Genomic DNA, 12,921 nt, shown 5'->3' on the forward strand with positions numbered 1-12,921 from the left:
GAGCTACATCAAGACGATGAATTAATCTTCAGCAGGCTTAAAGTATATAATGATTATATATTTCACCTGATTAAAAAAAGATATTCCATGTAAATAATTACCGAAAGAGAGCAGGAGTGGCTATACTAATATTGGACAAAGTAGACTTTAAATCAATAAAGTTTACAATAGATAAAGAAGGACATTATATATTAATAAAAGGTTCAATGCAACAAGAAAATGTAATAATTATAAACATTTACGTTCCTAATACTGACCATCAAAATATATAAAGCAAACATTGACAGAATTGAAGGGTGAAATAAAACAGTTCTATAATAATAGTTGGACACTTTAATATCATACTCTCAATAATGGATTGGTATATACATACAATGGAATATTTTTCAGTCTTAAAAAGGAAGGAAATTCTGACATGTGTTAAAACATGGATGAACCTTGAAGACATTATTCTAAGTAAAATAAGCCAGTCATAAAGACAGATATTGTGTGATTCCATTTACATGAGATACCTAGAGTGGTCAAATTCATAGAGACAGAAAGTAGATGGTAGTTGCCAGATTTTGTGAGGAGGAGGGAACAAGGAGTTTTTGTTTAATAGGTATAGAGTTCCAGTTTTGCAAAATAAAAAGTTCTGGTGATGGATAGTGGTGATGGTTGCACTATATGAATATGCTTAATACCACTGTACTGTACACTTAAAAAGATTAATACGGTAAATTTTATGTGTATTTTACCACAATAAAAACATGTTATTAAAAAATAAAGTTGCCTCCAGAGTTTTTGGAATGTTTCTACTTAAAGACATACAAAAATAGGTCAGTCTGGGATTATTTAGAGAGAATTCCGTTTGAAACCAGGAGGTTAATAACTTCTTAAATTACCTTTAAAATCAAGAGCTGCCAAAACATCTATATCCCTATATCAATATGATTACTAGTTCAACTTAATGACTGCCAAAATATCAATATACTTATTAAAAATTTTGTCAGAGATAGGTGTAGGCTAAAAAGTTTTAGTGTTTTTTATATAACATATAACATAACCCTTTTGGGGGAAAAGGGAATCTGCTATTCCATTGAGCTGACTTTTATTGAAATATGCGGCCAAATTTCAAGATAAAGGGCAGCTTCCCCCATATGTGACGGGTCCAGGGTGGTCAGGGGAGTTTTGAAAAGTATCCAGGGATAAATACTGAGGATAAAATAAATAAATACTCTGCTAAATACTGAGGATAAAATTAGAAGTTTGGGGATTTTCTTTGATGTATAGATAGCACATTATAGCATTTGAATTGTAGGAAATGTTCAGGGGAGTAAACAGACCTATTTTATTATAATATGAAAGACATTTTAGAGAGCATATTACGTGTGTGGTTTTTTTCCTCTCAAGGTGATGAGGCACCCAGATCATGTGTCATCCAGTGTATATCTGTGGGCTCATCACGAGAAACTCGTCATCATCGACCAGTCAATGGCCTTTGTGGGTGGGATTGACCTGGCCTATGGAAGGTGGGATGACAATGAACACAGACTCACGGACGTGGGCAGCGTGACGCGCGTCACCGGGGGACCTTCTCTGGGTTCCCTCACAGTTAGTAAATTTCACCTTTATGGAACTGCATATAAGGGACACAGTTTGTATAAGTGTGTATTAATAGTGTGATTGGTTGACTGATGGATTGAATGAGAGGTGGCATATCCCTGGAGGGGTAAAGAACATTGAGTCCAACACAGACCTGGTTTCAAATACCACTTAGTCAGTCTGTAACTATGCATCTGTTAATCTCAGTTTCTTCTCTTGTAAGAAGAGAAAACAGATTTGATAGAGCATGTGCTATCTCATAGTCAGTTCCTTTGCTTTCCATTTAAATTAAAGATTTAGTTCCTATTTGGGAAAAAAGTTCATAAACAAAAATGTGCGGCAAAATTGGACTTTAAGTTAAATAAGCAACCTTATTACAATTAGCTGCCAAGGTTTTTGAAATCTTCCGTCTTACAGACATACAAAAATAGGATAGGTCAGTCTGGAGTCATTTAGGGAATTCTATTTGAAAGCAGGAGGTTAATAACTTCTCAAAGTATCTTTCAAATCAAGAGCTGCCAAAATCTCTGTATGCCTATATTTGTATACTTATTATTTCAACTCAAATGGTTGCCAAAATATCAGTATGCTTATTAAAAAGTTTGATGGACTCCATCTTATTTTACTGCTGTATATGCTGGTGACTTTTCTGGGAAAACAGAGATTTAGTGAAAAGGTAATGGGGAAAATAATTGACAGAAAAAGCATCGCTTACTTAATATTTATCAGAGGAAGAAGTTCAGTAGCTCAACAGTGAGTATAACTCACGTAATTGTATTTGAAACCAAAAGGTTAATTGGCATGAAATTTCTGGCCCAGTGAAAGAGGAACTATAATGGACTTCCTGGTATCCCTTTGGAAGTATTTAAACAGCTCACAAGAATCGCCCACTGCCCTGTGGCTGACCTCGCACATGTTATTGTGTGTCTCTTAGGGAGCCTCCATCATGTGTAAACTTTTAACTGGAATTAGAAGGCCACAGTGCAGCTTATCTTATGCAGTTTCTTTTCTTTTCTTTCTTTCTTTTTTTTTTTTAAATAATTTTCTCAGGCTGAAACAACAGAGTCTATGGAATCCTTAAGCCTCAAAGATAAAAACGAATCTAACAAAAATCTGCCTGTCCTGAAGACTGTTGATGATGCAGATTCAAAACTGAAAGGAATAGGAAAGCCCAGAAAGTTCTCCAAATTCAGCCTCTACAGGCAGCTGCACAGACACCACCTACGCAGCACAGACAGCATCAGCAGCCTCGACAGCGCCTCCAGTAAGTCATCGTCTGCACTGGAATTTATCTCAACTATGCTCTGTTCCTCCATAGCCAGACACTGTATACCTGTTTGCAGAACTTGTCCTTCTATAATGGAGTAAAGTGAACAATGCTGAGAAGTCATTATATCATCCTGTTCAGTCTCATGCCATTTCATGGCTCTGTTTGACTCATTTTAGAACAGATTTATTGTTTTATTCACATCACTAGTCATAACAACCACAATTCATGCTTCTAATGGTTGCAGAATGACTAAGCATTTCTAAAATAATGCCAAGTTATAAAGGAAAAAGACAAGTATTAGGCGTACTTTATAAACTTTTCATATAAGAGATTTCATGTCTCTTTCTATCCAGAAATACATCCAGCTTGTATCCTCAAACATCAGATTTTCTACATCTTATAAATTTACCATTCTTGAAGATTTGTCTTAAAGCTCTACAGTTTTCTGTTGCACAGAATTTGTGACTGATTCTATAGCCTTGCCTTGTTTTTAAAATGATTGAAGCTGCTTCTGAGTTTAGAAAACTTGATACATTTATATATATCTATATCTCTTTGTAAAGAAAGGACTCTCAACTTTCTCCAGGTGATTGTAATCACTGTAGGAGTCGTCAGAATTTAATCCATGGTTTAAAGCCCCACTTGAAACTCTTTCGCTCTTCCGGTGAGTCTGAGCAGGGGCTCACTAGACCTAACGTTGGTAAGTGATGTGTGAAGCGCCACAATCTCTGTAGGCTTCAGCTTTTGCTGCATGAGCAGAGTGACTGTGTCTCTGGATTGGCTTTCTGTTCTCACAGTTTTCACCCCACGTATATTTTTAGAATTGATAATCTGATAAGTTTCTGTAAGAACTAGGTTCTTGAATAAATTAATCAGGGCCTAAAATATGGTGGAATGAAGAGGAATTCGGCAATGGATCAGATTTAGTGACAAGTGATCATCATCATAAATAGCAACCACAGTAAAATTGTAAGCTAGCATTTATTGTGTGCAGGCTCTGCCACTCACTGCCCCGAGCACTTGTGGGGCTTGGTAATAACAGTGCTATCTCCTTTTTACAGATGACCCAGCGCAGGGTTAGAGATGATAAGTGATGTGCCCAGAGAAGTTCTAGTTTATCAGTCTCCCAGAAGTCATGCTTCAGACTTGTGATTTAGCAGATATGCCGATAGTCATCAGGACCTTTTGGCTAAATTCTTAAGGCCACAGTTCTATGTACTATTTAGGAGATGACTGAGATAGAGCCCAGCTAGCATGGCTGGCTGTGAGTCACTTGTGGCTGTCAGGAGCTAATGACCCTGAACATTAAGCTGGACCTTGAGCAGTGGTTCCAGCATTCTGTAGTCTGGAGACCCTACAACTTTTAAACTGATTAACCGTATATAGTGAACTAAAGCTCCAATGTAACTGTTAAGTAAATTTGTTTGTCTTAAATCACACTGATATAAAATACGTAAACAACATTGATATACATTAAAATATGGAGAAGAGCATATATGGGGAGACATTTTCTTTATTTAGCATACAGCTAGTCCTTGATGCCTATGTGGATTCAGCGATAGCTCACAGTAATTTCTGCGCTCCGTAGAGCGTCATAGCCCTGAGACAGGGCACTGGGAAGTCCAGAGAGCCAGGTCAGGGGTGCATGCCGGGGCAACATTAAAGATAAAAGGTTGCAAACAGGTCCAGGTATTGCTTTGTAATTCCAGAGTGTGGCTTTGCTGCGTTAGGACTGACGATGAGATGGAGGAATGAAGTTGTGAAACATGAAGTCAAGGGGACTGAATGCTAGTGTTGCTGACAACAGGATTGGGGGCAAGTGGAAAAGAAGATGCAAGCTGGGTGCAGAATACGTTAAGTAATTCAGGCTGATGGCAGGCTGAGAGGGGTGATCCCCATAGTGGTGAACTAGGGACAGCAATGTGGGTGGTTTTCAGGTGTTGATGGAGATCCTCTCCCTAATAAACTGGATACACGTCCAGTGCAGTGTTTTCTATTGAGAGAGAGAGAAGAGAGAAAGTAAACAACCTAAAATCCAGGAGTAGAGGATGGAGGATGGTTGAGAACATAATGAGCAGTTCATTCCCTTGATGGAATTGCACAATCATTAAAAACTGTAAGTGGGGATACAAAAATAAATGTATATGACTCATTTGTTCTTTAAATAAGTACTTACTGAGCTCCTATGTCAATCACTGTTCTAGATACTAGGGATGGGATGAACAACACAGACAAAATTCTGTTAACTAGTAGGAGAGTAAGGATGGGAATTGTATATACAAATAGATCATCAAACAGAATGTGTCAGGTGGTAAGAATTATCATGGAAAACAGTACAGCAGGGGAAGGAGGGAAGGGCAGAGGGGAGGAGTTACTATTTTATATGGGGAGGGGGTCAGAGAATGCTTTTCCAATGAAGTGAGTTTTCGAGAAAGATCAAAAGGGAGAGAAGAATCAGGATAAGATAATGTCTGTGGGGAGGGAGTCCAGCCAGGAGGAGTGGCAAGTGCAGACCATGAGGCAGGAGGGGATTGGTATGTTCCAGGAGTGGCTGAAGTCGGGTGGGCTAGGGGAGAATGATAGGCGCAAAATCGGAGAGGGCTGGGTAGATTATAGAATTTTGGTTTATACGTTGAGTGAAAAAGGAAGCCATCAGATGGTCTTTTTTTTTTTTTTTTTAAACATCTTTATTGGAGTATAATTGCTTTACAATGGTGTGTTAGTTTCTGCTTTATAACAAAGTGAATCAGTTATACATATACATATGTTCCCATATCTCTTCCCTCTTGCGTCTCCCTCCTTCCCACCGTCCCTATCCCACCCCTCTAGGTGGTCACAAAACACCGAGCTGATCTCCCTGTGCTATGCGGCTGCTTCCCACTAGCTATCTATTTTACATTTGGTAGTGTATATATGTCCATGCCACTCTCTCACCCTGTCACATCTTACCCCTCCCCCTCCCCATATCCTCAAGTCCATTCTCTAGTAGGTCTGTGTCTTTATTCCCGTCTTGCCACTAGGTTCTTCATGGCCTTTTTTTTTTTTTCCCTTAGATTCCATATATATGTGTTAGCATACTGTATTTGTTTTTCTCTTTCTGACTTACTTCACTCTGTATGACAGACTCTAACTCCATCCACCTCACTACAAATACCTCCATTTCATTTCTTTTTATGGCTGAGTAATATTCCATTGTATATATGTGCCACATCTTCTTTATCCATTCATCCGATGATGGACACTTAGGTTGCTTCCATGTCCTGGCTGTTGTAAATAGAGCTGCAATGAACATTTTGGTACATGACTCTTTTTGAATTATGGTTTTCTCAGGGTATATGCCCAGTAGTGGGATTGCTGGGTCGTATGGTAGTTCTATTTTTAGTTTTTTAAGGAACCTCCATACTGTTCTCCATAGTGACTGTATCAGCTTACATTCCCACCAACAGTGCAAGAGGGTTCCCTTTTCTCCACACCCTCTCCAGCATTTATTGTTTCTAGATTTTTTGATGATGGCCATTCTGACTGGTGTGAGATGATATCTCATTGTAGTTTTGATTTGCATTTCTCTAATGATTAATGATGTTGAGCATTCTTTCATGTGTCTGTTGGCAATCTGTATATCTTCTTTGGAGAAATGTCTATTTAGGTCTTCTGCCCATCAGATGGTCTTGAGCAAAGGCCAGACAAGGTCTGACTTGCATTTTTACAAACGTTTTCTTCAGAGCAGACAGGGGTGGCAAGTAGTGACCAGGCAGGTACTGAATACATCTTGAGGTGGAGCTGACAGCATTTGCTGATGCACTGCATATGGGATGTGGGGGACGGAGAGGACTCTTTCCATTAACTACATTAAGTTACAATTTTAACTTTTTAATGTGAAAAAAGTTAATTTACTTAAATAGGAAAGCCAAAGGATAGTTGAGTCCTTCTGGCACAGTGCTTTGCAAAGTCTATTCCTTGGATCCTGGTGTTTCTTGGGGGGACTCTGAGGATAATACTGAGGGCCCCGGACCCGCCTACCTCTATTGGTACCTGTGTCAACCAGAAAAATCCCACATATATTATTTTATATATTGGACTGCCATGTGAATTTGTATTGGGGAAAAAAAAAAGGAAGTTCTACTATTAATAATGAAGGAAGTTTAAAGAGCACAGCTCTACATTTAAATCATGTAATGACTTTTAAACTTATATTGTCTTATAGGACTTGAAACCCAAATTAAGCACAGAGTGACTCTTCATTATAAGTTTGAAACTGAATGTTTACTTGAGTTAATAACTTCCTTCCTGAAGATATGAACTGGATTAGCTTCTCTGCAATGTTTCACTTGAATGCAAAAGGCCATGGCTGAACGGGTCTCCTAGCGAAGACTCGTTTTTTTTTTTGTTTGTTTTTGTTTTTTATACTTCATCATGGTTTCCTTTGTTTTCCATCCCTTTTTTTTTTATGGTCTGTGTTTTCTCTTTTTTCTTTTTATAAATTTATTTATTTATTTATTTTTATTTTGGGCTGCGTTGGGTCTTCCTCCTGCACACAGAGTGTGCACGCAAGATCACTGTGTGTTTTTAAGTAGAAAAAACTGCACTAAAATCAGCTCATCTTAAATGTGATTAGTAACTATGGTAGATTTCTATAGTATATATTTTAATTCAAAATCACTCAGCCATCTTCAAGACTTTTTTTCTCTTAAAATTATGTTGCAAGAGGGAGAATTTCAAACACATTGTTTCCTTGATACAGTTATTTTAAAAGGGTTGAATTTTATTCTTCTTATATTTAGTGATCGTTTGCTAATCTTTTCCTTTTAAGCAAGATTTAATATATGGCTGATGGGGAAAATAATTCTTGCCATTTAGTTGAGACAAGTGTTTCAAACTCAGATATCTAATCATAAGGGATAATGAAGAGTAGGTTAAGTCATTTCTAAACTCTGTTTTCAGTGGTGTAGAATGTATAACACTTATTTTCACTCTCAAAGAGCTTATTATCTAATAGGTAAGTGGTGGTATTACTAACCTAGTGCCTTAGTAATTCATCAGGGGGAAATATCCTCTGGCAAGAGTTGTCAGTGAAGCCTTCTCCACAACTGTAAACCTGATCCACAATGCCAAAATCCAAAAAGTTTCAAGAACCAAGAGATTTAAAAAAATATATATATAACTCATTGGGGACCTGTTTTGGAACTGTCCTTGAATATAGGCAGAAATTCAGTAGGTAGAGACTAAGAAGGGAGAGAAACAGGCACTCCAGGTAGATATTATATCTTAACACACATATGAGAAATGCCAACAACAAAGGGGGGAACCAAGAGCAAAATGAAAAGACAACCTACTGAATGGGAGAAGATATTTGTAAATGATATATCTAATAAGCAGTTAATATCCAAAATATATAAAGAATTAATATAACTCAACAACAACAAAAAACAACCCAATTAAAAAATGGGCAGAAAAGCTAAAGAGACATTTTTCCAAAGAAGACATATAGATGACCAACAGACACACAAAAAGATATTCAACATTGCTAATTGTTAGGGAAATGCAAATCAAAACCATAATGACATATCACTTCACACCTGTTAGAATGCCTATTATTGAAAAGGGAAAAAATAAAAAATGTTGGCGACCACGAGGAGAAAAGGGAACTTTCATGCACTGTTGATGGGAATGTAAATTGGTGCAGCCACTTTGGAAAGCAGTATGGAGATTCCTCAAAAAATTAAGAATAGAACTACTGTATGATCCAGCTATCCCATTTCTGGGTATTTACCTAAAAAATACAAAAAAACCCCTAATTCAAAAAGATACATACACCTTTATGTTCATTGCAGCATTATTTACAATAGCCAAGATATGGAAACAACCTAAGTGCCCATCAGTGAATGAATGGATAAAGATGTGGTAAATATATACAATGGAATGCTGCTTAGCCATAAAACAAGATGAAATCTTGCCATTTTCAACGACATAAATGGACCTTGAGAGTATTATACTAAGTGAAATAAGTCAGATGGAGAAAGACAAATACTATGTGATTTCACTGATATGTGGAATGTAAAAGACAAGGAAACAAACACAGAAACAAAATAAATAAGCAAACTAAACAGAAATCATTATGTAGATACAGAGAACAGAGTAGTGGTTACCAAAAGGGAAGGGGTTGAGGGAGGGTGAAATGGGTAAAGGGGATCAACTGTATGGTGATGGATGGAGAATAAATTTTTGGTGGGGAGCATGCTGTAGTGTATATAGAAGTAGAAATATAATGTCATACACATGAAACTTACATAAGGTTATAAACCAGTGTTACCTCAATTAAAAAAAAGAAATTAGAAGATTCTGGATTTTAGAAAGGTAATACAATACCTATACTCTATATTATGTTACACTCCTGGCAAAGTCCAGGAAATACCCTATAAGCAAATCGTTTATATTCGTGCAACATCAAGTGGGATAAATAGAGATAATAACCTCAAGTTCACGTCAGGTTTTGCTAACAAATGAGCTGTGGAAAAACATTTGGATTTTCAGAGCTTTTGGGTTTTGGAATTGCTGTTGATGGGTAGTTAATTTGTATGGATTGGGCTGGTGGGATATAACTGTACCAATATCTGGAGAGTCTTGAAAGTCAGGCTGAGCCATTGACCCTCATTCCTTAAATGCTGGAGAATCCCTGGGGAGGTGGAATTTGGAGGGGGTGGGGGGTGGAGGGGAAGGGCAGGGGAATAAGGGTGGTATTTTACAAAGGTCATACTAGAGACATGGGGGGTCTGACTAGCTTGTTCCAGTGGGCCCAAGAATGAAGTGAATAAGAGAATATTTTTTCAGAAGAAAGAATCAGCAAATTTCAATAGGATTTGAGAAGTGGTGATGGGGAGGTGGGTGGAGAAGACAGTGAAGAAGAGAGGGGAGCCAAGGGTGATTCTGAGGTTTTGCTTGAGAAACCATGAACAGAAAGCAGAAATCTCAAGGGAAGACTTGATTTTGTGGGAATGACGGTGATTCTAGTGTTACGCATGAGTTTATAGTTTGGTGGGATAACTAGGTAGATGAGGTCAAGTGAGGCATTGGACGTGGCTGTAGATCTAGAGCCCCAGTGAGAAGCCAGGGCTACAGGGGTACATTTAGGGGAAAGCTGGGGAAAACCTTGTGAGGGAGGAGGAGCTAGGAAAGAAGAACAAGAAGGGTGAGTTGGAGTAATGGTAGGGGAGTGCAGCCTTGGAAGCTAAGAGACGAGAGAAAAAACAGGAGGATGTGGCAAAGTCAGAAGACACCGGGTGAGGGGCAGAAAGATACCCTCTTCATGAACTTCAGCAGCCAGAGTCTGGGCCACCGATGGATGAGGCTTGCAGTAAACTGGCATGAAAAACCGGTGCCAAAAGACAAGGCAGATGCAATTATGAAATCAACTGGGAGCCAAATATAGACTAATAAGAACCACCTCAGATCGTCATTGCTGATGTAAAAAGTCCTCCTTTCCTGCTCATACGTGTTCATGCAATTCTGAGCAGTAATCGCAGTAAGTCGGAGTATTTTGTTCTGTTTAGCCTTAATATTATTTCGTTTGTTCTGAGGAGGACCCTGATTTATTTGGACTAGTTTAGGCCATGACTAAAACCAAAACCAAATTTGAACTGTGAGCAAGTTGAATTCAGTTAGCACCAAGATCATTATCTGAGACTAAGAATTTGCTTTGTTTTTCTTATCAAAGCTGATTATTAGGTGAGATTTTTAAACAAGTATATGTGTATACATATAAAGATTTAGCCTGGAGTTTCTCAATTGATGAAAACAAATTTTATATATAATATATATATATTTTTTAATTTTACTTCAGAATTGACCCACTATTTACCTCGTTCTTTGTCCCCTTTTTTTCTTTTCCTGTTTTTTAAATAAACAAAGTGCCATGCTTGCTATAAGAGCCTACAGGTGAGCAAATAGACCTACCAGTACTTTGGCCTTTCAGTCTTAGAGAGCAGGAAAATGAATCACTGGGAGAAATCAACAGAATTCTATTTTTAACATTATTAAGTTTTGTTCATTGTTAGCATTTTAAGACATTTTCCTTTTACAGAAAATTCCAATACCCTTTGGAGGTTAATTATTCAGTCTGAGATAGAATACTAGTAGTATGTGTGGTGATTGTTTAAAAACTTTTGCTCTGCAAATGCTTATTGATTGCCTACTGACTGCCAGGAGCTATACCAGGCACTGAGGGGACACACTCCCCACCCCAAAGTTTATAGATGAGTGAGTGGGGAGCAGGGAGGGAGCATACTTACACAATTGGGTCACAGAGTCAGAGGCCCGGAGGTGTGCAACTGTTAATGGTTCTACAGCAGTGCTAGGGACTGCCTCTCCCTGCTGGGATCTGGGAGGTGTCTCTAGGACAGATGACAGCTAACGTGGCTCTTGAAGGAGGATGAGGAGTTCAGACCAAGAGGGAGGGAAGAACATTCTAGGCAGAAGGAATAATGTGCCAGCTGCATGATGAACCAGGCCTGTCAAAATCAGTGAGAAGTATGGTGTGCCTGGGGTCTGGGTTGTGTGAGGAAAACAAGGACCAGAAAGAGAGATTGTCAGCAGTTTGAGAAGAGCTCTCTGTGCATACTAAACCCTTAGGATTTGACCCCCTCTAGGCAGTAGGTCATCCTAGAAGGCTTTTAAGCAAGGAGTCTGCATTTTTAGAAGGACAGCTCTGGGACAGCGTGTTGGTAGGGAGACCAGTCCGGTACTCTCACTGGCTCCTGCACGTGGTACCATTTATTCATTCAACAAACATTTTTGCATCCAATGTCTATCTGTTAAGTGTCTCTTTTGTGCCAAGCGCTGCATTTTGTGATTTGTAGTTCTGCTAGTTTTCCTGCTTAGTTGTCTTTGTGATCAGCATATTCCATAAACATACAAACTATTTAAGTCAACATATTTATCCTTAAGTAAAATGTTCCCGACAAAGTTCTTTGTGAAATATTGCAGTGGATTGCTGCTTTTGCGCCTGTGTCGTCATTAGCTTCTGTCTATTGTTAACACTTTTTATGGATGTCATTTATAATTTTAGAAAAATAGAATGTTAAAGCCCAAAAGATCTTAGATGTCATCTGGGCCAAGTGTTTTCTTTCACACGTAAAGGATTTCTGACCCAAAAAGATGAAGTTCAGTGTCACTTAGCTAGTCAGTTCCAGGGCTGGAACACAGGTTATCTGCAAATTTGAGGTTCTTGCATTTTGAGATGCAAAAGACAAGAAGTATACGTTAGATGTGCACCATATTGGTTGAGGAAAAAGAAGGACATGACTTCTTTATGGACTCTGCATCTCATGTTCCTCCACCTGACCTGACTTTACTGCTCTCTTATAGGCTCTCCTAGCAAGTTCTTTATTCACAGTTAACCCTGTGATCTATTCCTCCAGTGATCTGGTAGATGGTGAGAATAAGAATATTAAATTTCACTGTCAAGTGATGGACCTGATTATAGCCCCAACTACCCACTAATAGTAAATTCATGAGGGTTTTAAAACCTTGTCAGCCCACAGCCTCATGAACGCATGCTGTCCTAGTTATGAGGCTTAAGAAGAAAAGTTAAGAAGTCTTTAGGTGTTTAATAAATAAGAGATGAGCCTCCCTCTCTGGGGTCCACCTGAACCAGTCTCTGAGTGGGTCTTGCTGCATTTACAGACACGGGCTCCATCCGAAGTTTACAGACAGGTGTGGGAGAGCTACATGGGGAAACCAGATTCTGGCATGGAAAGGACTACTGCAATTTTGTCTTCAAAGACTGGGTTCAACTTGATAAACCTTTTGCTGGTAAGTACCATAGTAGTGGGTGGCTGCTTATATTTTGTCTTTTCCTTGTCAGCATCTCAACAAGTATGCATGTGCATGATCTAATATCTTTTGTTTTGTTTTGAATATTTGGTAAAACACTGGAAACTATGATTCAGCCATATACTTAAGGGCTTTTCCTTATAGTAAGAAAAGAAAATGAAATAGAGCTTACTTGTTGGAAATCTCCAGCTTCCACATAGGCATATTTTAGGGGGGTAATAATCTGTAATTCTCCAGGA

The 12,921-nt window shown here is 38.5% G+C and overlaps 1 protein-coding gene across 3 annotated transcripts in view; it reads left to right on the forward strand.

Annotated features, from left to right (window-relative positions):
- The window catches only part of PLD1 (phospholipase D1), a 202,206-nt gene that overhangs the window by 127,443 nt on the left and 61,842 nt on the right, over positions 1-12,921 (forward strand). For 2 of the 3 annotated variants that reach the window (XM_061193433.1, XM_061193434.1), the window contains exons 14-17: positions 1,393-1,593; positions 2,635-2,848; positions 3,441-3,554; positions 12,533-12,661. In XM_061193433.1, the coding sequence (XP_061049416.1) occupies positions 1,393-1,593; positions 2,635-2,848; positions 3,441-3,554; positions 12,533-12,661 (658 nt within the window). The remainder of the gene's footprint in view (positions 1-1,392; positions 1,594-2,634; positions 2,849-3,440; positions 3,555-12,532; positions 12,662-12,921) is intronic. The other variant, XM_061193435.1, reaches the window with a different exon arrangement.

Source organism: Eubalaena glacialis, chromosome 6 (assembly GCF_028564815.1).
Source record: "Eubalaena glacialis isolate mEubGla1 chromosome 6, mEubGla1.1.hap2.+ XY, whole genome shotgun sequence".
NCBI classification, from domain to species: Eukaryota; Metazoa; Chordata; class Mammalia; order Artiodactyla; family Balaenidae; genus Eubalaena; species Eubalaena glacialis.